Raw genomic sequence first — 24,463 nt, 5'->3', positions numbered from 1 at the left:
CCAATGTGAGGTAGTTTTAATCAGGTCATTTGTTATGTGAATTTGGCCATCCCCATGATAGATGTAAATTTGCGTCTTATGTTAATTAATACATGCTTCACGTAAAAAGTATTTCTTGGGGTCATTGGATCTCCTATAAATTTAAAATGACATTATTTTTACGTTATAAAATTAAAAAATTATAATAATAAAAATTAATATAATCTTAAAATAAATTAGAATTATAAAAATATTTTGATTTTCACCGCACAGTGATTTTGTGCTTAGCGGATGTATCTCCTGCAAAAATGATTTTTTTATAATAAAATAAGAGTTTGTATTTTCTCATGCAATAGAAGATATTTTTTCTTATGTTGCAGACTCAAAAGCACTGTGGACCCCACCATAATAAATAAAAAAGAAAAAAGAAAAAGAAGACGAACACATTTCTATATGTCTATAGGAAGAATATTGTCTCTCCTACTACATGAGAGACACATTTCCCTAGAATAATCCTATTTCGATAAGTAAATTATTTTATTTAATACCGTGTAAGTATATCCGCGGATCTGGGGGCAGGCAGAATTGTTTTAATAATGTATAAAAGCATGTAGTTGCAATTTAGGGATGAAGATGATATTGATTGATTGATTGATAGAAACGAAAGGGTTGGTGGTAGTGACTGACTACTGACTATTGTGGCGCTGAGCTCTTTCTTAAGTCGATAAAGATAACCCTTGTGAGTTGTGAGTTGTGACTTTGTCAAAAAATGGGTGGTTTGATGATGACAGTGGATGAGTTCCTGGAGCAATGCAAGCAGTCCGGCGACGCTGCCTACGCCGCCTTCAGATTGTTGCTGGAGCGCCTTGACCATCCCGATACTCGTTCCCAGGCTCGGATCTTCCTTTCCCACCTTCATAACCGTTTTCCCACTAAGGACTCCTGTGATCAATGCTTTAAAACCTACCATTTTCGCATCGAAGACGTTTTCTTGAATCATTACGAGGGTACGCTTTTCTCTTAACCCACCATTGGATTTGGATTTTAATACATACTCTGCAATAACAGACAAAACTCAGTCAGTCCCATGTTGCAGGAGCAGGACCCCATACCACTAATTATTATTATTATTATTATTATTATTTTTTAAAAAAAGACAAAGTTTGTTGATCTGTGTCGCCTTTTTCTTTCTTTATTTCTTTTCCCCAAAATGCTTAATTGATTTCCATTTCAATTTTAGATTTCTAGTTTCTACTTGTCTATAAGCACTTCCCTCGCTGATTCTGATTGACGACTCTCTCTTGCTAAACTGCTAAATGCAGGATACCGAGGGAGAAATAAATTGACTATGATGGTCATTCCTAGCATTTTTCTCCCTGAAGATTGGTCCTTTACTTTTTATGAAGGGATTAATAGACATCCAGACTCCATTTTCAAGGACAGGACTGTTGCTGAGTTAGGTTGTGGAAATGGATGGATATCCATTGCCATAGCCGAGAAGTGGTTGCCTTCCAAGGTTTCCTTCAACCACTCATGTCATACCCTATCACAACATTTTTCCTTTTCTATTCATGGAAACACCTATTTCCCATTTTCTATGCTAACTTGGTGCCATGATACAATTACTTTCTGCAGGTCTATGGCCTTGATATCAATCCTAGAGCGGTTAAGGTTTCCTGGATAAACTTGTACTTAAATGCTTTAGATGATAAAGGCCAGCCCATTTATGACGAGGAAAAGAAAACTTTGTTGGACAGGGTAGAATTCCATGAGTCTGATCTTCTATCCTATTGCAGAGAAAATGAAATTCAACTCGAAAGAATTGTAGGATGCATCCCTCAGGTAATTCGAGAACCATCACATATACTCACACATTACTTTGGGCTTTGGTCATTATACTTGGCATAGTTGTTTAGGTTTGCCTTGTGCAAGTTTCATTGAGTTGCCTCTTCGAGAACCAGGTACCTGCAAGATTCTACAATCACCTTTTGGCTAGGTGCCTTTGACTGTATGTACTAAGTGGGGAATCGATACTCTTGAGATTATATTTTGAAATGTTTGACGTATGGTGTTTTATGTTTAGATTCTCTTCTTGAGTGATGTTGAATTGGAATATTTTTTAAAATAGATCAATGGAATTTGGACTTCATGCTAATACATCTTTCCTGTTATTGTTTGTGTTCTTAGCATGCTGCTGCTTTTTACCTTGTAGTTTTGCTTTTTTATGGAGCAAAGTAATAATTTTGGTGTTTGATACAATATATTCATCATTTCACATGCACTTGACTTTCTGCCTTGCTTATCTGATTATTTATCTGTGTTTCTAGAAGTAGATAAAGGTGGTTTATAGTTTCACCAACAAAAAGGTTGTTGATTGATGGTACTGGTAGCTTTTACTAGCAACTTTATAAACCAGATTCTTTACAAAATTTGGCTCATGATAATCGCGATGGTTGGATTCTGTGTGCCACATTTCTTGATTCATAGAAGCATGCACCTTAAATTAGATCTGGTTTCATTGATATAGATCTTGGAACCTAGGACAACCTGCTCCTTTAGCAGTCACGAGTCTTAATGAATTTGATTTATCCTTTGTTTTTGTGGCATAATCATTTAATTAATATCAATTATTCTCGTTGTTGGCTCCTTTAGATTCTCAATCCAAATCCAGAGGCAATGTCTAAGATGATAACAGAAAATGCAAGCGAGGAATTCCTTCATTCATTGAGTAATTATTGTGCACTTCAGGTAAATAAGATCCTTATTTATTGGTCACTTGCAATTTACTTGGAACTTGGCAATTATGTATGGTGTTTTTTCATGCTAAGCACCTAAATCTGAAACTCACCAATCCCAAAAGAGAGGTTAAAGGAAATATAAAAAGAAATCTTTTGTTGGCACTATGTTTCTTAAGTTTTCTACCTGCCTAGCTATGATATTATTTCCCCGGAGCAGCTTTTATGCATTTGTTCTGCTCATAGCTGAAGTATCATACCATACACATTTGATAATACCTATGTGTGCGAAGCTACAAGAATTACCCTGTTATTAAGATATCACTTTTGGTAATATAGAAATGTTTTTGATTGATGTATAATCTGCGTATTTATGGCATAAATGCGTTATTCTCATGTTTATTTTGTCGCTGTACCTAGGGTTTTGTGGAGGATCAGTTTGGCTTAGGTTTAATTGCTAGGGCAGTTGAAGAGGGGATAGCAGTGATCAAACCAACCGGAATCATGATTTTTAATATGGGAGGCCGTCCAGGTCAAGGTGTTTGCAAACGATTGTTTGAACGTCGGGGTTTTCGCATTACAAAGCTTTGGCAAACTAAAATCATTCAGGCCAGTAAATGCTTGATTATATATCATTTCTCCAGTAGAAGTGTAATCTTATTGAGATGTATTGGTACAGGCTGGTGACACAGATATTGCAGCCTTAGTTGAGATTGAGAAGAACAGCCCACACCGTTTTGAGTTCTTTATGGGACTTTCTGGGGATCAGCCCCTTTGTGCACGGACAGCATGGGCCTATGGAAAGGCTGGTGGCAGCATTTCTCATGCTTTATCAGTTTACAGTTGTCAACTTCGTCAACCTAACCAGGTGGGGTAATTCACTAAAGCTTGTTAATTCCTACAGAGAATATTTATTGCTCTGACGAAAATTTAAAGCACAATGCAATTTGTACACTGACAGGTTAAGGTTATTTTTGAGTTTCTAAACAATGGATTTCAAGAGATCAGCAGTTCTCTAGATTTGTCTTTTGAAGACGATTCTGTTGCTGATGAGAAGATTCCTTTCCTTGCGTATCTTGCAAGCAGTTTGAAAAATAATTCTTGTTTTCCGTATGAGCCACCAGCTGGAAGCAAACGTTTCCGCAGTCTCATTGCAGGATTTTTGAAGACTTATCACCATATTCCACTCACTGCTGATGTAAGAAGAAAAAAGTGCTATATTAATCTTAATATCCATGCTGCAGTATGCATATACATAGATGCATATAGCATAAGATGATGTCGCACTAGATTTTATCTTTTTACTAAGCTCAACTGTAAATATCTCATGTTGGTATGCCATCATGTAAATACAGTTCTCTATTGCAGCCAAGCAAAATTGCATGCATTAATGAATGATATATTGCAATATTGACTTCATCTTTTGAAATATTGTGCAAGAATGTTGTCATTTTTCCTTCAAGGACTGCAGCAATTGAGAATGCACTTCGCTTGTTCTCACCTCGCCTTGCGGTTGTTGATGAACATCTGACTCGATACCTACCTCGGCAGTGGTTAACATCTTTGGCACTTGAGGTATGAAATAGTCATGCCTTTCTCTTTTGTGCTCTCATGCAACCATAATTTTCTTCAATTTTTGAACTTGATTAATATTTTGTTGACTCCCTGTATTCTTTTCTGAATATGTCAAAGATATGCAACTAAGTGAATGTTTGTCCTTACTTTCTATAGCAAGAATCATTTCTAAAAAGGTTCTTTTGGTGAGGAACACTTCTAAGAAAGAAATGCAACTATGTGCAGGTTTAACTTTTTTGTGAAGTTTTTTTTCTGGTGAGAATCACTCTTAAAAGTGCTATTTGTTAGAAAACACTTTTTTTTGGGGGTAGGGTGGGGGAGAGAGTTTTGGCTCATTGATGAAGATCATCATCTCCTGAAAGTTAGTTGCTAGTCGTTTGCCATTATGAAGTTGTAAATATCTAGTGTATGTTACGGTCAAGGATGCAGTTATCTTCTGTTTGTGGCTGAAGAATGTATCAGTATCGTTATGTCAAATATCATTGATACTCATCTATTTGTTGTGTATGCTTCTCATACCATTTTGATAACTATTTGGTTTGATTGTTACATCTACTATAACAAACTTTTATCTTTCTAGTAGAGCACAGGAACTGCTGACTATTTAGATGATACAATTATGGTAATTGAAGCCCCTCGGCAATCAGACTTAATGATAGAACTAATAAAGAAATTGAAGCCTCAAGTGGTGGTAACTGGGATTGCTCATTTTGAGGCTGTTACTAGTTCAGCTTTTGTGCACCTTTTAGATACAACACGAGAGATTGGATCTCGTCTTTTCTTGGACATATCGGATCATTTTGAACTGTCCAGCCTTCCGGGATCAAATGGGGTCCTGAAGTATCTTTCAAGAACTATTCTGCCCTCTCATGCGGCAATTATATGTGGACTGGTAAAGAATAAGGTAATATTGCATGTTAACTGCTTGACTGACTGAGTCTGTATGGTAGACTTCTGTTTTGGCTTGATTTTCACTGACATATGTTTTTCAGGTTTATCCAGATTTAGAGGTAGCTTTTGTCATTTCAGAAGAAGAATCCCTCTTTAGCGCCTTGTCCAAAACTGTTGAATTACTAGAAGGGAACACTGCATTAATTAGTCAGAACTATTATGGTTGTATTTTTCATGAGCTTCTTGCTTTTCAGCTTGCCGGCCGGCATGCACCTGCTGAGGTCTGTCTTTCCTTTTTATTTGCCTGTAATTTTAAAATTTGAGTTGCTTTTTATATGTAAAATTTGTTCCTGATATCTATCAGTTCTTTCTGTGGCTCCAAATATATTTGGACAACAAAAGAACTCGGTAGAAAAAAAAGGGTACAAAAGCTTTATTTAGGAACCTAATTTTAGGAGTGAACTTCCCATTTCCCTGTTATCCTTGCCTCATCCCAAATTCATACAAGGAACTGTGTCAGTGTCATTCCTGGACTAGTAGCTGGATGTTTTCATCAATTGCAATGTGACATTTGGTTCTGAATTTAGCTAATAGAGGGCCAAACCAACTTTTGTTATCTGCTTTAGTAGGAAAAAAAGGACAACCCAGGTTCCGGGCCGTACTAAAGTTGTTGCCTAAAACATTAGAAGTTACTAGGATATTTGAGAAAACATTATCTGCAGCATAAATGATCTAGGTTGATGCATGGCCAACGACTCATTTTTAGAACTGATGTTTATCTGCCAAGTTACGTGCCTTGATTATTGTAAAAATTATGGGGATGGGCAATGGTAAGATTGACAACTTAAAGCAGAATATGCCTACTTAAATTACCTTATCTGTGTAGCTATTTATGACTTGTGCTGCTGCCACTTGTTCATAAATTAGTTTGTTACCATATTAAGTTTTCTCATCACTTCAATTTTTACTCCTATTCTTCAGAGAAACTGTGAAAATGTCAAATCAGTTGATATGATAGGATTTGCTAGATCAGCCTTATTGGTCCTTGATAATGCTGAGTTATCTGTTGATGGGATAGAAAATGGGTCCCTGATCCACATGGACGTTGATCAAATCTTTTTACCTGTTCCATCTCCTGTCAAGGCAGCTGTTTTTGAAAGTTTTGCTAGACAAAACATGTCTGAGTCTGAAACTGATGTCACACAAAGTATCAAAAAATTTGTCAAGAGAAACTATGGTTTTCCAACAGATGGCAGCACTGAATTTATATATGCTGACAATTCAAAAGCTCTTTTCAATAAGCTGGTCCTCTGCTGCATCAAAGAAGGTGGCACCCTCTGTTTTCCTGCGGGGTCAAATGGGAACTATGTTTCTTCTGCCAGATTTTTGAAAGCTGACACAGTGACAGTCCCTACCGATGTCGATGTAGGTTTTAAGTTCACAGAAAAGACACTCACTGGAGTCCTTGAGACTGTGAAAAACCCATGGGTGTATATTTCTGGTCCTACTGTCAATCCAACTGGCTTAGTTTATAGCAACAATGAGATGGGAGAGATTTTAAGCACTTGTGCTAGATTTGGTGCAAGAGTCATAATTGATACGTCATCTTCCGGTTTGGAATTTGACTGTGATGGCTGGGATTTGGAGGGGTGTTTGTCTAAGCTGAATTCTTCATTCAAGTCATCCTTCTGTGTGTCTCTTCTTGGAGGATTGTCTCTAAAGATGCTCAATGGTGCTCTCAGATTTGGGTTTCTGATTCTAAACCAGCCAGCTTTGGTTGAAACATTTTATAGTTATCCAGGATTAAGCAAACCTCATATTACTGTTAGATATGCTACAAAGAAGTTGTTGGAGCTTAGAGAGCAGAGACCATCAAGCCTATCAGATACTGCTGTTGAATACTCGAGGATATTGAGAAGCAGGTCCAGATGCTTGAAAGAGGTAATTTGTGATCTGCTAAACATTTCTGTTTGAATTTGATTTTAATTGGTTTGTTTGTATGGTGGTAATTCTTCCTTTTCTTCTTTTTATTAAACGAATGCTAAACTTTTTGTTTTTTGGGGCTAGACACTTGAGAAAAGTGGGTGGGACGTGCTTGAATCCTGTGCTGGTGTTTCTGTTGTGGCCAAGCCCTCTGCCTATCTTAACAAGACTACTAAGCTAAAGATTTCACCAAAAGGTGAAGGCAGCCAAGGAAATGACACTCAGGAAATCACGCTGGACGACTCTAATATTAGGAATGCCATTCTCAAAGCCACTGGTTTATGCATCAATAGTGGCTCCTGGACTGGAATTCCTGGATACTGTCGGTTCAATATTGCACTTGAAGAAAATGATTTCAAGAAAGCATTGGATTGCATCATCAAATTCAAAGAAGTCGCACTAGATTAAATCATCTGCCATTGCAATACATCTCATATTGTTTTTAAATGCTTGAGCTTCAGCGCATGCCATTCTTTTCTATTTTTTTCTCTAGTGTTTTATTCCTCCTATACGCACTGTCCAACAAGCATAATTGTTCTTTTATGATTGCCTGGTTGTGCAATAATGCTCTGCGATGTGAACTTTCTTAGTTGAAGTTAAAAATGAAATTGTTTTCTCTACCCATATATATATTCGCGCGTCTTGGTGGCAACTAGCAAGAGTGATACCTCCCATTTCGTATTGCGAACCACTGAGATAGCAGCTGCTTTTTTTTTTTAACCAGAAAATAGTTACCCAATACCAGCTATATAATATATAAAAGGGATAATCGTTTGTCATGTAACATGATACCATTTGTGTCATGTTACTGACACAAAAACACTGTAGGCCCTATTGTACAGAAAAAAAAGTTAAAAAATTAAGTAGATCCCACGCTATATTGAGTCAGTAGGAAAGCAGATATTTTTCCTATTAGATAACACTTGTATTTCCCTATATAAAAAGATTGTGCAGAATTTGAGCTGTTTTTCAAATAGCCGAGTGTGATACAATTATTTTTTGAAAATCTCCTGAATAATAATAATAATAAGCTTGAAGGAAAGGTGGTACAGTATGATTTTTATTTTTATTTCTTAATAATTGGAGAGTATGATCTTTGTGTTGTTTGTTTGTTTGATATATCTTATTTTTAGTTTATCTTCTCCTTAAAAACATAAATTCAGCCAAACATGCTTTTATAAATTTTTTATTATAAAAAAGATTTATTTTATAAATTAAAAGCTAAAAGTTTCCTAAAAAAGTTTTGTTTTAAGATGTATGTTAGATTTTTTGATTCCTCATATTTATTTTACAATTTTATTCTTATTCTAAATTTATATTTATAAATGTTCTTTTATTTTAATAATAATTATTTTATCTTCTTTGTTCAAAATTATCATAATAATAACTTTATAATTATTAAACAGTTTTTAATTTTGTTTTTTTTTAACTTAAAAAATAAATAAAAAAATTCCCTCGTACAACCTGCATCCAATTTTTGCTCATTCCAGATCGGGTTAAAAATTTAAAATCCGTAACCCGACCTATATAGAGCGTATAAATCATCGTTTGTCTTGTTTGCAGTGTATTCGCTGGGATGGACCAAACCCAAACCCAAACCCTAGAAGCAGAGCGAGAGGAAGACGAAGCCATGCCTGTTTCCGAAGATTCTGACTCCGAGGACGAAGCTCAGTTGAACGTCCAAATAGAATCCCTCGAGACTGAGCTTGCTGCAAACCCCTCCAACTACGATGCTCATTTCCAAGTAATTTTCTTTCTTTCTTTTTTTCAAACTCTGCTCTACCATTCAATCAACTTATTCTTTTCTTTTTTTAAGTCACGGTTGGTGTTGGTCATCATTCTTTTCAGTATATAAAGCTTCTGAGGAGAATGGGTGATGTTGATAAACTGACAAGAGCAAGGGAAGCTATGAGTCTACACTTTCCATTGAGCCCAGCAATGTGGCGCGAATGGACCAAAGATGAGCTTTCTATCAACCCTACTTCTCGGTCTGTTTCTCTTTCTTTTACTCCATTCGTCTTGCTTTTCCTCTCCCGTATGATTAGGAGTTAGGTGACTTTTCTTGACCTAATTACTTGTTACTCTTTGCTTTTACCATGCAGACCTGATGCTTTCTCTACAATTCTGAAACTTTATGAACGTGGGGTTTTTGATTATCTGGTTTGTTATTATATTTCAATTTGCGACTTTCGATAATTAATATCTGCATGAGCACTTTATTTGCCTCTCCTAGTTAAAAAAAAAAAAAAGTCTTTCTTTGAACTGTAGCTCTTTTATATTGATACCGAAGAGTTTAGGTATGGTAGAAGCCAGAACAATTTTTCTCTCGTCATTTATGTATAAATTATTCCTCAAAAAGTTTTACACCACCTATGCATTATCCACTGTTTCAGTCAGTCCCCCTTTGGTGCGACTACATCAATTCTGTTCAAGAGTTTGATCCAATGGTGTGCCAATGTTCACCTGCTGGTGTTTCAAAGGCAAGAGATCTCTTTGAGAGAGCACTCACTGCAGCTGGTTTGCATGTTACCCAAGGAAGTAAAATATGGGAAGCATACAGACAATATGAGCAGGCTATACTTCTAACCATTGATGACAATGATGCACAGGTCAGAACATTTTCCATAACTTTACCATAAATCTATCTTGATGGTGCTATTCAACTTGCCTGTAGTAGTTGGGCTCTATGCAAATTTTACAGGTTAATACAATTGTTTTATTTCATGCTCCAAGCATTGCATCTGGTTAAGTATTCAGAGAGAATCGAAGAAAAGACGAGAAGAGCAGAGAGAGAAAGCTAAAACATTATATTCTTGACCTAATTAAAAGGAGGCACTGTACAATACATATATAGAGCTGTAGATGGACAGCTCAGCAAGAAAAGAAATGTTCTAGAATATGTACAGCTCATCCTATTCTAACAGATAAAATTGCAAAGAATATAATTACAATAATATCCCTAATATGCCCCTGCAAACTCATGTGTGTGGAGAGAGCTGTGTGGAATCTAGAACCATGAGTTTGGTTCTAATATCAGCAAAGCGGGCAGTAGAGAGAGGCTTGGTGAAGGTGTCAGCAATTTGGTCATAGGCTGGAACATGAGATACTTGAAGTTGTTTAGCAAGGACCTTTTCACGGAGGAAGAAAATATCTAATTCCATATGTTTAGTTCTAGCGTGTAGAACAGGGTTATGAGAAAGTGCAACTGTACTTAGATTATCACAGAAAACAAGAGGCACTTGAGTAGGGACTTGTAGTTCACACAACAATGATTGAATCCAAATTAATTCAGCGGCTGTTAAGGCAAGACTTCTGTATTCTGCTTCGGTACTTGAACGAGCTACAAGAGTTTGTTTCTTTGACCACCAAGAAATCAAATTAGGACCCAGAAAAATACAAGCACCGGATGTTGATCTACGGTCATCTGGATCGCTTCCCCAATCTGCATCGCAGAATGCAGTTAGAGGCATGGCAGTGGCTGGATCAGCAGAATGAAGGAGAAGACCAAAAGAAATGGTTCCATTGAGATATCTAAGAATTCTTTTGACAAGCTTCCAATGCTCCTCAAGAGGCTGACTCATGAATTGACAAGCTTTGTTTACAGCAAAGCTAATTTCTGGTCTTGTTAAAGTTGCATATTGCAAAGCACCAACAACAGACCTATATTGATAAGAATCTGGGTGGTAATCAGCACCATAACGAGACGGTTTACAGCCACCAATCATGGGAGTGGATATCCCTTTTGCATCAGCCATATCAGTCTTGACCAAAAGATCTTTAATATATTTTGATTGAGAAAGAAAAAGAGCACCTGAAGAAAGTCGTTTAACTTCAATCCCAAGAAAATAATCAAGCTCACCAAGATCCTTAAGAGCAAACCGAGAATGAAGATGGGAGATAATTTGTTCAATAAATTTGGCATCATTACCGGTGACAATGACATCATCCACATAAACCAGAATATAAATGCAGTGAGATGTGGTGCGAAGAATAAATAGAGAAGGATCACACCGGCTGGTCTTGAACCCCAATTGGAAGAGAGTCTCCTTAAGTTTGTCAAACCAGGCCCGTGGTGCTTGTTTAAGGCCATAGAGAGCTTTGTGAAGTCTGCAAACAGCAGTCTTGTCATGTGATTCAAAGCCAGGTGGTTGTTGCATATACACCTCTTCCTCTAAAACACCATTGAGAAAAGCATTATTTACATCAAGTTGCCTAAGAGTCCAGCCAAAGGAAAGAGCAAGAGTTAGTATGATGCAGACAGTTATGGGTTTTATAACAGGAGAAAATGTTTCACCATAATCAAATCTAGGTTGTTGATGAAAGCCCTTTGCTACTAAACGAGCTTTGTATTTATTTATAGAACCATCTGGGTTTTCTTTAATACGAAAAACCCATTTACATCCTATTGCTTTTCTGCCAGGGGGTAGAGACACTAGGGACCAAGTAGCATTGGCATGTAAGGCAGTAAGCTCATTTTGCATAGTGATACAGACTACTAAGATAATCAAATAATCAACAGAAACACAAGCTATTTTGGGCCCAGAAGAATCTGGATTTTTATATATATTGGACAAGAAAACAGAATTACAATAAGCAACTTCACCAACAGTATTGTAAAGGAAGAAACAAGGGACAATTACAGAGATTCTAAGCAAGACACATTACAGAGACAATTTGCAGAATATAAAAGAGAATTACAACAATCAAGGAAATAACAGTAAAGGATAATTCTAGAGGAATTCTAGAGCCCCTAGTCTCTCCCAAATCACCCTAAGGTGCCCAAGGTTCCAAATGCCCCTACAGCTCTGCTTTCCAACGCTACAACTCTGACTTACAATAAAACAATAAAGGCAATAAATGGCTCTAACACTCAAATTATCTTCAAATATCCACACTTAACATATTTCTCATTCAAATCATGAAAATATATAATTCATGCAATAATAATGTAAAATCAAGACAATTATGGCACCAAAACATCACATAATAGCTTAAAAATAACTCTCCACCATAGAGTTATCAGCTACCTTGTAAATATTCGATCGTAAGGCAAGGCCAATTTGACAATTTTACCACAAAACTAGCAGATGTCCCATTAACTAATTTTCCTAACCAAAAGAAAATTGATGCGCAATTCTTGAGTGTTCAATGGTAATCTATTGACCTAGACATTGTTGACCTCTTTCAACCCTTAAGACATGTTATGAGGTGTGGCAAGCACACAAATGCTACACAACATATAGTGTCACTTCTCTATTATCTCTAGTATGATGGGTTTGTGCAAATAATAGTATACTATGGGAATCTCACTTGCCAACATGCGTTCTTGTTGCAAAAATTTGCTGCCATGATACCTCACATGAAGGACTAGTTTGAACACAAGAATCAAAGAGAATGATTCTTTTTGGTCCTCATCCCCTCTGCTTTTTCATAGTTTCACATTTTCTGGGAAATTTTCGCACCTATTGAGCATCTCTAGTATGCTTCTATTGGCCTTTACTACTACTTCAACAATGCCAGTATTAGATTTCCTATGCTCTCGTCTCACAAGCCAACAACTCTTGGTGGTGGTGTTGCAAATTCCACAAATCACTTATGGCCTGTACCGGTCACATTGGGCCTTGTGGACATGGATGTGGTTGTTGACTACATCCATTGAAATTAATATGTATTTACCATGGAAAAAAAGTAATTTGATTGGTATGATCCACGGGTTTCTTATCTTCAGTGTTAGAGTCTTTGATATATGTTAGAGAATAATATAAATCATTAAAAGGCTCTCACCTAACACCTTAAGGTTTTTGGTTGAAGTGGTTCTTTACATGGTATCAGAGCTTCAGTGACCATATGGTCACGAGTTTGATCCTCACCGCCCCCCACTTCCAAGTGGAGTTCAATAAGCACAAGGTAAAACCAAAAAAATTGGGCCTATGCAATATCCACGATTCAAGCCCAAAAGGCTCTTGCGTGAGAGTATGTGTTAGAGAATAATATAAACCATTAAAAGGCTCTCACCCAACACCTTAATGTTTTGGGTTGAAGTGGTTCTTTACAATATATGATATAAATTGTTAATGTGGTTTTCACTTAACAAATTAAACTTTTAGGTTGAATTGGTGCTATACATGCTATTAGAGTCTTTGTGACCAAGTGGTCATGAGTTTAATTTTCACCATCTCGTTCCTAATAAACTTTAAATGTAGGTTAAAATCTGCATTGGATAGACAAAAAAATAGGCCTGTGCATTATTCATGCTTTAAGTCCAAAAACTCTTGCATGAGGAGAAGATGTGTCAGAGATATAATATATAAAATCATCAATGTGACTTTTACTTAACAACTTGATCTTTTTAGTTGAATTGGTGCTATACATCCAGTGACCAACTTGTAGATATTTTCACTGAGGTTCTTTAGTCAACTATTTATGTGACAAACTTGGTGCATATGATCTATACATACCTGCATGATGGTGAGTTTTAGAATGTATTGATAGAATGTGTAATATGTTAAAATCATAATTATTATTTTTTATTTTCTTTTTTTCTTTCAATTTTTTCTTGCTTTTCAATTAGGTTCATCAATCACCAACCCTAACTAGTTTGGGACTGAGGTGTTATTGATGTAGTATGTTAGCATATTGTAGATGATTACAGTATTATATCAGGTATGGACTGTAGAATCAACTAGGGTTATGTATATGAGGGATTGAATCATTGAAAATTATACCCATGCCAATATATAGGGAGATTGTACAGGCTCAAAATTCTCCTGGTCAGATTTCCTCCGAAATTCAAGTGAGATCATATTTTACTTTTGGTTTGTTCTAGAGTTAAAGGACAAAGAAAACCCAGCAGCCAAAAATAAATTTGATTCGAAGGATAACTTTTGGCATTTACCTAAATTTTTTGCTTTAGTTGGTTAAATTCTGCATGCTGAAGCATTTTATGGAAAAATAAATAAATTAGCTTACAGTTTGTCTTTGGACTGAGTGGGGGAAAGCTCTAAGTATTGTGGATGGGTAGACTTATTATTTCTTATGTTGCAGGGTCCTTTTTAGTCATTTTTCCCTATATTTTTTATTTTATTTTATTTTTCTCTCACTTATTTTTCTTTTCCTCAATCTTTCCTTGTTTTTATTTGGATTCATTGACTGCCTACCTCAACTAGTTTGGGATAAAGGTGATGTTAATATATAGATTGTTCCAGTTCAACTTTTAAGTTTTCTTCTTCCCTTGTAGTCAAAAGAAAAGCAAGTTCAACGCATTCGAAGTTTATTCCATCGCCAGTTGTCTGTTCCGCTTGCTGATATGAGTTCAACACTTATGGCCTATAAGACTTGGGAGGTGGAACAAGGAAATCTTCATGATGTTGAATCCATTGACCTGGTCAATATTTATCCTCAAGTTGCATCAGCATACCAGAAGGCCTTGGAGATGTATGATGCACGTGTTCATTTTGAAGAACAGATTTCTATCCAGGATATTTCTGATTCAGAAAGACTGCATCACTACATGGTATGTCTCCTGTTCCAAATATGGCTAATTACTTGCGGGAAATAGAACTCTAAAATTTTGTTCATTTATTGTTCTTTAGCATTTATAATTCCTTTTAATTAAGAGAATTGTATTGCAGAACTATCTGAAGTTTGAGCAGTCTTTTGGAATACCAGCCAGAATTCAAGTTCTATATGAACGAGCTATTACCGAGTTTCCTATATCACCTGATCTTTGGCTTGATTATACTCGTTATTTGGATAAAACTTTGAAGGTTTTTATTTTCCTCTTTGTTATTAGCACATCGTAACATCCATTTGCTAAGTTTATAATCTAGATATTTTACCCCTTTTTGCTTCTTTCTCCAGGTTGGTAAAATTGTCAGCAATGTTTATTCTAGGGCCACTAAGAACTGCCCTTGGGTTGGAGAACTTTGGGTTCGTTTTATGCTTTGCTTGGAGCGTGGTCATGCTTCTGAGAAAGAATTGGCTGAAGTATGTTTTTGGATTTGAAACACCTTATTAGTAATTTTTCCCTTTCTTGGTACAAATTAAATATTTGAAAATCCAGTTATTGTGCTTTGAATCAAATTAATTTTTCCTATTTCATGGTGCAGAGATGCACTTGTCTTTCTAATACTTCCACACGGATTTAGCTGGTATTCTATCACAAAAGGAAGAAATATTCTAAGTTAAACCGAAGTATGACCTTGGGGTTTTGTTATGAAAGGATGTTGACATACACGATAATATTTGTAGTTAAAATAAGCAATGATAAGAGAGTAGTATATCTTCAGTGTCACCGTTGTGCCTTAAAACTTATATCAAGAAAAAACTGGGTAATATAATATAATGTGAGCAGATTGGCCATCTTATGTTGTCTTATTACAAGGCTGTGCAGTTAACTTGAGTACAGTGTTCATCTTTAGACTTCTCTTTGAATATTAGACTGCTTATTTTAAAATTTTGTAAAAGATGGAGGTTGTTGTTCCTCTTTTTGTATGCATATTATTGATTGATGCGCCTTCATGCAGTATTGCCAATGGCATATGGCCGGCTTTGGGGCAAGCCCCAAAACTGACTTGGTGGATGGTAGGGGACGGCTATAGTGCTATGTTGAAGTAAGGTTGCCATTTAAAAAATGAAAGAAATATATATGTAGTACACAGAGAGAGAGTATACAGAGGAAGGAAAAAATCTTATAATTTCAGATAAAATTGAAAAAAGATAGGAAGAACAGGGTTCTGTTTGCAGCGAAGAAAGGAATAATGAAAAAGAACAATGATTAGATGTAGAAGATAGATGAATCTTTCCTGAGGACTTATGTCTGTAAGATTTTGGGGAGGAGCCTCGAAGCTTCTCTCTGTGTTGACTATTGAGATCCTGAGTTGCATCATCGAGTCAGGAATCAGTGATTGTTCCGGATTTTATTTTTTTATTTTTTTAAAAATTGCTTCTATATTTTAACACATTTTTTCCGAAAACTAAGAAACACAATGGCTGGATGCTGGGAAATAATGGGAGTGATGAGCGAAATTCCTATTTGGAAGTCATCGCATATCTACTGCAGTTGCTACGGCTGCTGTTTAGAAAGCTGCTATGCACATGATTGGTTCCATGCGCTGCCACGTTGAAGATGTTATGCCATTCTACCAAGGTGGCCACTATCGATAACTCTGCTTATATGAGTAATGCATAGTGCTTTGCGTACTGTGTATGAAGTGGGGCAATATCCTAGCACAATAAACATATTTGTCATATGTAGTTATGTGCAAAGATTATTGTTTAATTTTTCTCTCCTTCTTTACTAAAGGTGTGGCAAAATTACCTCCTTTCAACATCAAAATGCATGTAATATGCCTTTGGTTTCTCATTTTCACTCTGCATTTTCCGTACTTACAACTATGGTCTTGGTTATCTCTTTTAATCATTAGAACGAGAAGGAAATTCTAACGTACTAAACCCGAACTGGATGGTGCTGTATGTAAAGGTAGCTTTTTTATTCACATTTGGGTGAGTTACTTAGGTAATTTTGTCACTGATTTCAGGTCTTTGAGAAGTCCATGCAATGTACCTTTTCAAATCTTGATGAGGTATGACCAATATTCAATTTAGTTTGTTTGCGTCATTCTCTGTAGTGCTTGTTATATTATCTCTTTATAATTGCATTCCCCTACTTCTCTTAACTTTCATAATTCTCTAGAATATATTGCATTTACAAATTGTTTAATATAAACTTTTGTTTCAGTATCTTGATTTGTTTCTCACCCGGGTAGATGGCTTAAGGCGAAGAATGACATCCACCAGTGAAGAGGATCTCTTGGAATATAAAACAATAAGGGAGACCTTCCAGGTTGGTTATATTTATTTCAAGACCTATCAATCATGGACATCCTGCCAAATTGGTCCCTAAAGAATATTCCTATAAAGCTAAGTTGAGGTGAAACTGTGAAAGTAAAAATGATCTAGTGGTACTTCCGCTCCACCTTTTTTATGTTCTCGCCTAGAATTTTTCTTTCTCTCCCTCTGCCTCTAACTACTCAACTGTGGTGGTTTGGTCATGTGAGAAGATCAATAGAAGCTCAATAAGAAGTGGATCAGATGAAAGATACTCCAATAGTTAGTGATTTTCCACCAAGAAAAACTCTGGGTGAGACAATTAAAAAGGATTTAGATCTAATGGATTTTCTGAGGACTTGGTTCATGACAGAACACAATGACTTTGTTTGATCCATGTGACTAAACCCACTTCGAAAAATGGCTTTATTTGTGTTCTTATAGCCATCTTAGCATCTTTATTAAGCTAAATTTCTAACAAGGTAATAGTTGCAGGGAAAATAAATTGGAAAAGTTCATAGTAATTTTATCTTAGTCATTTGTTATTGCTGTTATATATGTCATACATATTTTGAAAACTGAAAGAATGAACATGCTACCGTTGGTTCAAAATATAAAAGTCAGGTTAATTTAACCAGGGCCTTGTTTGGGCACTTAAGGAAGGATGTCAATGATATAGTTGCTCTGGTTTAAGCTTTCTAAAATTCTAGTTCGTGTGTGATATTCTGTTCTTTATTTTTGGAAGAAACCCCTTGTTAACTCAATTTTATTTTTAGCATTAAGGGAGTAACTTGAAATAGGTACTTGATGACACTTTAGACACCCAATAATTTTATTAATATATTTCTCTTTTTCTTTTAATGGCATTTGTTAATAATTATGTCTTGTTTTGAAGCTCTAGTTCCTATTACCATAGTTGCTTTTCTCAGGAAAATGACAATCTGTTCCACACCCTAAAATTAAGCATGTTGCAAGAATAGGGTTTGCACCAACTGATCAACTCGTATGCTGTTGTGAATTAGCTAAAATGTTTCTTTTAAAACTATGTATTATATCTGATGATGCATGTAAGCTAACTATTTGCCTTGTCCAGCGTGCAAAAGATTACCTGACACCATACTTGAAGAATACAGAGGGTCTGTTACATTTGCATGCTTATTGGGCCCATTTAGAAATAATACTTGGAAAAGATATAATTGCAGCTCGTGGAGTTTGGGAGAATTTTCTTAAGATCTGGTTTGATAATGTCCATTTTAATCATTTCTATATTATATTCTTTGATTTTGTTTTATTTATCATTTTTAAATTATTTTTAGACTACTTTTTGACTTCTTCCCTTTTTTTTTTTGGCAGTGGTTCAACATTGGAGGCATGGAATCGTTATATAGTAATGGAAGTTGAATTGGGTCACTTAAATGAAGCAAGGTCCATATATAAGAGATGCTACAACAGAAGGTTTCCTGGGACTGGTTCAGAGGTACAATTACCTTTCTCTTATTTCTAAAAATTATTGACACTTTTTTTAATCCAAATCGATTTAATCTGGTTCGACCACTGTTGCTCCACCTAAAAGTTTGCCTGACTTGGAAGAACTTAATCATATGAAGAAAGTAGAGACAAAGATAAACCTTGGTTGCGTAAGACAGTTGAGAGAAGCTTCTTAGCTCCTGATTTTTCAAAAGAAACTTTTGAAATAATCCTTGCTTGTGTTGATCTTACCCCATCAAATTCCCAATTCTAACCTTGGGTCAGCTCTGCCTCTGAAAAAGAGGTTACTGAAGGTCATAGATAAGTCATAAGTCCTAACAAAATGTTAGGCTCAGTGCACAAGGCTGTTGGGATCTTGGGAAACATCGCCAACAAGAGCAAAGAGGCTGTTTTTGCTACTAGAACCCGTGATCATTCCGGTCCCAAGCGGGAACCTTATTGTTGTGCCAAGGCTCGCCCTCATATAGTCTATTAAGACCGGAGGAAAAGTACCAAAATGAAATCATCAATTCATTGTGCTCATTTTCCAAGATGTGAAGCTGTCAATTAAGATTGGAAGTCACAGTATTTTTTATATTTTTATTTTTTCGTTTTCTATTTTTGTTCCTTGAGAAAATGATGAAATTATTGTACTCATTGTGTTTAGATACTATTTATGGGTTATTTTACTTGCTATGTAATATTATTTGGATTAGATGATACCTTCCCTTCCTAAAAAACAGAATCATTCAGGACATATGCTATTCATGGTTACGCTTTGAGAGGGAGTATGGCAAGTTGGAAGATTATGATCATGCTTTACTAAAGGTAAACTTATTCCTCGTCATCTTCAGTTTCATTGTTTTCAATCAAATCTGCATTATCTCTGTGTTTATATAAAATTTCTTTGTTAGAGATATAAAACCAGCCTCTGTTTAAGCTTTTAGAGATTATCTTCAACAATCTAAATGAAGGATTGGAGAAATATCCAATAATACTTGAAGTAATATCTAAATTATGATATCCTAATAATGTCTTCCTCTGTTGGTGATTAGTTCTATCAATCAAACTAAATGTTGTAGAAAAATATAAGGAAGAATTTTCTGATGCCTTTTTAGTAGAAGATTTGTTCATAATTCAAGCTAAACTGAATGTATTACTAAATATAATATGCCATGTTATGACCCAAGTTAACGAGACTTAAGTACCACATCAAAACTATTGGATCTTGATGCGGGGTTTATATGGTCTTGGTTCTTCAACCTTAATGCCTAGCTTTTTTGGTGTGGTTGTACCAAGGTTTGTATCAGTTATATGGAGAATAAGGAATGACCTTTGGGATTGCCTTCTTGGGCAGCATAGTTATATTAAAAATGAAATGTCTCCACCTCCGATGGTTACTCTGGTACCATCCTCTGCCATCTAGTGTAGCTGTTAGTGAAATGGTCAACCCTACTCTGTGGACTTGTTTATAAATTGATCGGGCAGAAGAATAACTAATAATTGTTTTGATATGCTGATTTATTTTTTAAGGACTGCCTTTCCTTAGGTTACCCCTCGTTTGGAAGAGCTTCAGTTATTTAGGATACAGCAGGAATCCAAGTCAGCTGAGGAAAGTGAAAATAATCCAAAGAGAAATGCACGTGACAAGAGAAAGCTGGGGTCAGATATAACTGACAAACAGTCTCCAGCAAAGCGACAGAGAGATGCTGGTAGAAACCCAAATAAAGCGCATGAGGATAATAAATATCAAGTGAAGAACTCTTCTCAGGTTACAAAAGTGGAAGGGGTCAATCAGAAGAATAGCATGTCAGATGATAACCTAAGTGAGCAAGAGTCTGCCCCCAGAAAAAACAGGGCATACACTGACCAGTGCACTGCCTTTATATCAAATCTTCACATTACGGTAGATAATACTCTTAGCCTCTCTTAGAGTGTGTTTGTGTGTGTCTGACTAATGAGTTGTGTTATTACAGGCAAATTCTGAGCATATTCGTAAATTCTTCAGTGATGTTGGTGGAGTTGTCGCCATTCGTATCCTACATGACAAGTTCACTGGAAAATCAAGGGTATCAAATGACATATTCTTTATCATTTACATTTATTTCTTTGTGCCTTAATCTTTATCCCTTGCTGAGTTTTCTTAGTTGGGTTCGTGTGGTGGGGTTTGGGCTGGACTGGTGCCTTCAGTTTCAAAATCTTGCTATTTCAGGGATTTTGCCATCTTTTTGTCATGGGTAAAACCGCAATGGTCAAGGGGAGTACAAAACAGTACTTAAAACCTTAAGGCATTTGGTTTATCAGTTTTTCCACTTATATGGTCCTTAGTTCATTTTTCTCAATGTGTGTTTTTTATCCTCACACTTGAATTTATAAAATACATATAATATTAATCATTAATTCAGCTGAGTATGGGAGTATATTTCCATAGCATGGGAAAATTAACATATATTGTACACCATATTTTTTTAATCAAAACACACCCAAACCATATAACCAAGTGAACAAATCATGATACAGTACAGCAAATGAATGTTATATGCCATTCACTGTGTCCATACCTTAACTTAGAAATGTTTATCTTGATATTGATTCAGGGACTAGCATATGTGGACTTTTTGGATAATGAGCACCTTGCTGCAGCAGTAGCTAAGAACAAACACTGGTTACTTGGGAAGAAGTTGAGCATTGCGCGGTCTGAACCAAAGCATGGTGGGAAGGAATCTTCTAATCCAAAAACCTTGAAAGAACATGGTAAGAAAAGTGAACTTTGAATATTTTTTACTTTGGTCTGGTGCATACATGAATGTGCATGCGATCCTCCCTGATTGTGACCTTAATACATGCACAACATTTTGTATAGTGTGAACACCCTATTTTGATAGATGCATTTAAAAATAAAACCAATAAAAAAATTAATTCAGAAAAAAGAGGGTGATAAAAATCTTCCTACCGGTGGTTGTTACTCAAAATCGATGGAGCCAACAAACAAACAAGGAGAAGGCTCATCTATTTAAATGAAGGTTGCAGGTTACCTAAAAACAGTGAAAAAGAGAGTTTTGAGAAGGAATAATGATCATGTTTGGGGCTATTAAAAGAGTGTAGCAGAGATTGGTCCGGGGGAAGAGTTTTGAAGGAGGAAAAAACTGAGAGTTTTGGAAGAAGAAGCTAGCTAGAGAGTTTTGATGGAGCAAACAAAAGTGTTTTTATATGATTTTATAGGCTTAAAAGTGAAAGCATTTGGAAAAGTTGTGAAGAAGGGGGGGAAAGACTAGACGACTGGAATTTGAGGTTTTGGGGATTTTGTTTTTTGTTCTTCCTCTTGGCACTAATGAGGTAAGTCCCCTTACAGTGTTTCAATTCTTATTTCCATTGTTGCTATATGCCCTGTCTGGCGATATGAGTGTACTTTTTAATATCTTGTTTGGTTACTTGGTTCTTAAATTAGTCTTATGTTATCATGCTTTTGCTTCTTCTTTACATGCCGAAGCATTTTCTCATTGCAATTACACAACCACCCAACTGAGAAGTCGCAAAAACACGTCAGATTCTTTGACATACACCTCAATAAGCTTGTATTTTTTGTATTTCTCAAACCACTTGCTCGTCTGGCATCCTCCACTGACATTTGTTACAGAAGCTTATAATAAATGTTGGCTTTGTCTGTGTTAACATCGTTTGATATTGTTTCTCTAATCAATTTATCAGCACATGCCAATGACGGTATCGGTGAAAAAGGTTCAGCGTCCAAAGAAACTGATAGTACTCCCAAAGGAGATATAAAGGATGCGAAGTTCTCTTCTAGAAAGCCAGGAAGTGACAACATCCAGCTTAAAGGGAAAAATACTTTTGCTGTGCCTAGAAATGTAAGACCACTTGGTTTTACTACAAATAAACCAAAAACAGAAGAGGGGGATGAAAAGCCAAAATCCAATGAAGAATTCAGAAAGATGTTCATTGGTTAAGGGTTTAGCACCGCTAATTTGTAACTTTCCAAAGATGGCAGATATCTAAAATGTTTTTGACAAACGGTGGAAAGTATGGGAGTTATCTGTCTTCAAGTATGTCGCTTTGTTCTGTTGCATAAATCAGATCAGATTATTCTCCCTAAATTTACCTTCGCTGTCTATAATTGATTTGTAGAATGTGTTCTGTTAGGGCTCTATATAGTACGTATATGCAATTTTCATATAAATGAATGGGATGTTAGATTTTTCAGCTGTTACACACCAAAATTCGCGCACTATTACACGTCAGCCAACGATTAACTAGTGAATAGCGTTTTTGTGGTAATCAGGGATATTAATTGATAAAAGTGATATGTGAGTTTTGTTTTGTATTTATAACTTTTGTAGATTTTTGCTGTGAATGTGTAAACCAGCGTTTAAAGAGCTCCGGTATGTTTCTTTCAAAATGAAATCATTTATAAAGAAATTGAGTTTGTAATCATTTTTTATTTAATTTAAAGTGTAGTATAATCTTAATTTATTAAAATTTCATTTTAAAGATAAAACATTTTTTTAAAGAGCACTTGTGCTTGTATTACGGTATGAAAAACTAGAAGGCTTTGACCTGAGTTTAAAAGCATAGATAATACCTGCAAGGTGTGGCTCGGTTGGTTTGGTGCTGTGTTCAAGGGTTTTGGGCTATGAGTCTAAAGAGCTTGAGTACGACTCTTGGTAAACACACTTTGTGAATAGTGGAGAATTTTTTGCCCTCTCAATCCGTGAAAGGGAATTAGTGTAAGGATGAAAGACTTCAAATACTTTGACATGTATTTTCACTTGACATCGATTGTATTGGCATACATAATACGATTAACCGTACGCTTGTCTGAGCACTCAAATTTTTTTATTCTTTTTAATCCGGCGTAACCTGTTAAATTTTCTTGACAATTAAAATAAATTAGTAATGCCTAAAATTTCATTTGATTTAAATTTGGGTTTTTAGTTATTTATTTTAGATATTTAGTTTTTAAATTTTGTTTATTTATATTTTGGTCAAGACTGATGTCTCAATGATTAAAAATTATAAGTATCAATTCTTTATAAAAAATAATGATTAATGCGTAATGAAATTTTTTTGAAGATTAAAACTAGGAGTTTCTCTTTTTTCATATCATATGAGGTAGCATCTCTTATTCTATAAACACAATAAATAATGATGCTCATCACTTATTAAAAATAAACAAGAATATAGTACGGGTTTCGATGCCTCACGAGAAAACAATATTTAATAACAAAAGAAAATAATTTCCCTAAAACTATAAAAAGTCGCAAAGAAGAAACAGAAAAACAGATGTCTCGTTACACGTTACTCGTTAGCCTTAAATATTGTGATGAAATGAAATAATAAGAGAGATAGCTAGCTGTTCTTCTTTGGTTGAATTATTTTCTCTTGACATAAGTCTGAGGCTCTGATTGATTAGCCTACCTAACAGAAACTAACTCCGCTGCTGAGTGGCGAGCACAATGCGTTGGAGGCAGCTTTCTGATCTTAATATATGCAGGCGACTCTACAAATAACTCATGCTTGAGTCAGGTTCAGTTTCTTTTACCATGAGTAACTCAACCACCCCCATCACTGCTTATGACTTTGAACTCATGTACCCTTGGTTTCCTTACACGCTACATCTATCTATATATTACCCTCTTCAGGCCTTTTAAGTAAATGATTGCATGAGACTCTCATTAGGTAACACTGGTCCTGTCGTCTATACAAGGCACACCAAACCCACCCTTTTGGCTTATTCTTATTCGCGCGCGCGGGTATATATATATATATAGACAGGTTTTTCTACCTATCATTTTTTTGTTTATTTTTGCTTACCACTCTCCAACATCATTAGATCAGAATCTCAACTACATTTATCATTTCTCTCTCCTATTAAGATTCTGATCGAACTGTGGTCGAAGAGTGGTAGGCAAAAGTAAACAGAAAAAATAATAGGTAGAATAACTTATCAAATATATATATATATATATATATATATATATATATATGTA

The 24,463-nt window shown here is 35.6% G+C and overlaps 2 protein-coding genes across 2 annotated transcripts; both read left to right on the top strand.

The window, feature by feature from the left end:
* Positions 1 to 659: 659 nt before the first annotated feature.
* On the top strand, positions 660 to 7,780 carry LOC133318044 (methionine S-methyltransferase). Its single transcript, XM_061519975.1, has 12 exons — positions 660 to 986; positions 1,302 to 1,495; positions 1,615 to 1,821; positions 2,632 to 2,727; positions 3,135 to 3,323; positions 3,394 to 3,582; positions 3,676 to 3,912; positions 4,155 to 4,289; positions 4,873 to 5,193; positions 5,282 to 5,461; positions 6,162 to 7,121; positions 7,248 to 7,780. The coding sequence occupies exons 1-12, from the start codon at positions 749 to 751 to the stop codon at positions 7,569 to 7,571; spliced, it is 3,270 nt and encodes a 1,089-aa protein (XP_061375959.1). The 5' UTR covers positions 660 to 748; the 3' UTR covers positions 7,572 to 7,780.
* Positions 7,781 to 8,745: 965 nt separating this feature from the next.
* On the top strand, positions 8,746 to 22,672 carry LOC133318042 (uncharacterized). Its single transcript, XM_061519971.1, has 16 exons — positions 8,746 to 8,907; positions 9,012 to 9,151; positions 9,266 to 9,323; positions 9,557 to 9,772; positions 14,401 to 14,676; positions 14,795 to 14,929; positions 15,024 to 15,149; positions 16,703 to 16,747; positions 16,903 to 17,007; positions 18,085 to 18,227; positions 18,345 to 18,468; positions 19,212 to 19,286; positions 20,008 to 20,364; positions 20,435 to 20,527; positions 21,056 to 21,212; positions 22,167 to 22,672. Exons 1-16 carry the CDS (start codon positions 8,794 to 8,796, stop codon positions 22,421 to 22,423), a joined length of 2,421 nt encoding a protein of 806 aa, XP_061375955.1. The 5' UTR covers positions 8,746 to 8,793; the 3' UTR covers positions 22,424 to 22,672.
* The last annotated feature ends 1,791 nt before the right edge of the window (positions 22,673 to 24,463 follow it).

The sequence above is a fragment of the Gastrolobium bilobum genome, unplaced genomic scaffold (genome assembly GCF_033153095.1).
Source record: "Gastrolobium bilobum isolate Gb01-03AN ecotype WA unplaced genomic scaffold, APGP_CSIRO_Gbil_v1 utg5420, whole genome shotgun sequence".
Classification (NCBI taxonomy): domain Eukaryota; kingdom Viridiplantae; phylum Streptophyta; class Magnoliopsida; order Fabales; family Fabaceae; genus Gastrolobium; species Gastrolobium bilobum.
Note: the sequence above shows the minus strand (reverse complement) of the source record. Positions and strands in the feature narration are given on the sequence as shown.

Coding starts and splice junctions, on each gene's coding strand:
- LOC133318042 (XM_061519971.1), top strand. CDS start 8,794: ATGCCTGTTTCCGAAGATTCTGACTCCGAGGACGAAGCTCAGTTGAAC. Junction 15,150..16,702: donor CTGAGAAAGAATTGGCTGAA/GTATGTTTTTGG, acceptor CACTGATTTCAG/GTCTTTGAGAAGTCCATGCA. Junction 16,748..16,902: donor CCTTTTCAAATCTTGATGAG/GTATGACCAATA, acceptor CTTTTGTTTCAG/TATCTTGATTTGTTTCTCAC.
- LOC133318044 (XM_061519975.1), top strand. CDS start 749: ATGGGTGGTTTGATGATGACAGTGGATGAGTTCCTGGAGCAATGCAAG. Junction 3,324..3,393: donor GGCAAACTAAAATCATTCAG/GCCAGTAAATGC, acceptor GTATTGGTACAG/GCTGGTGACACAGATATTGC. Junction 5,462..6,161: donor GCCGGCATGCACCTGCTGAG/GTCTGTCTTTCC, acceptor CCTATTCTTCAG/AGAAACTGTGAAAATGTCAA.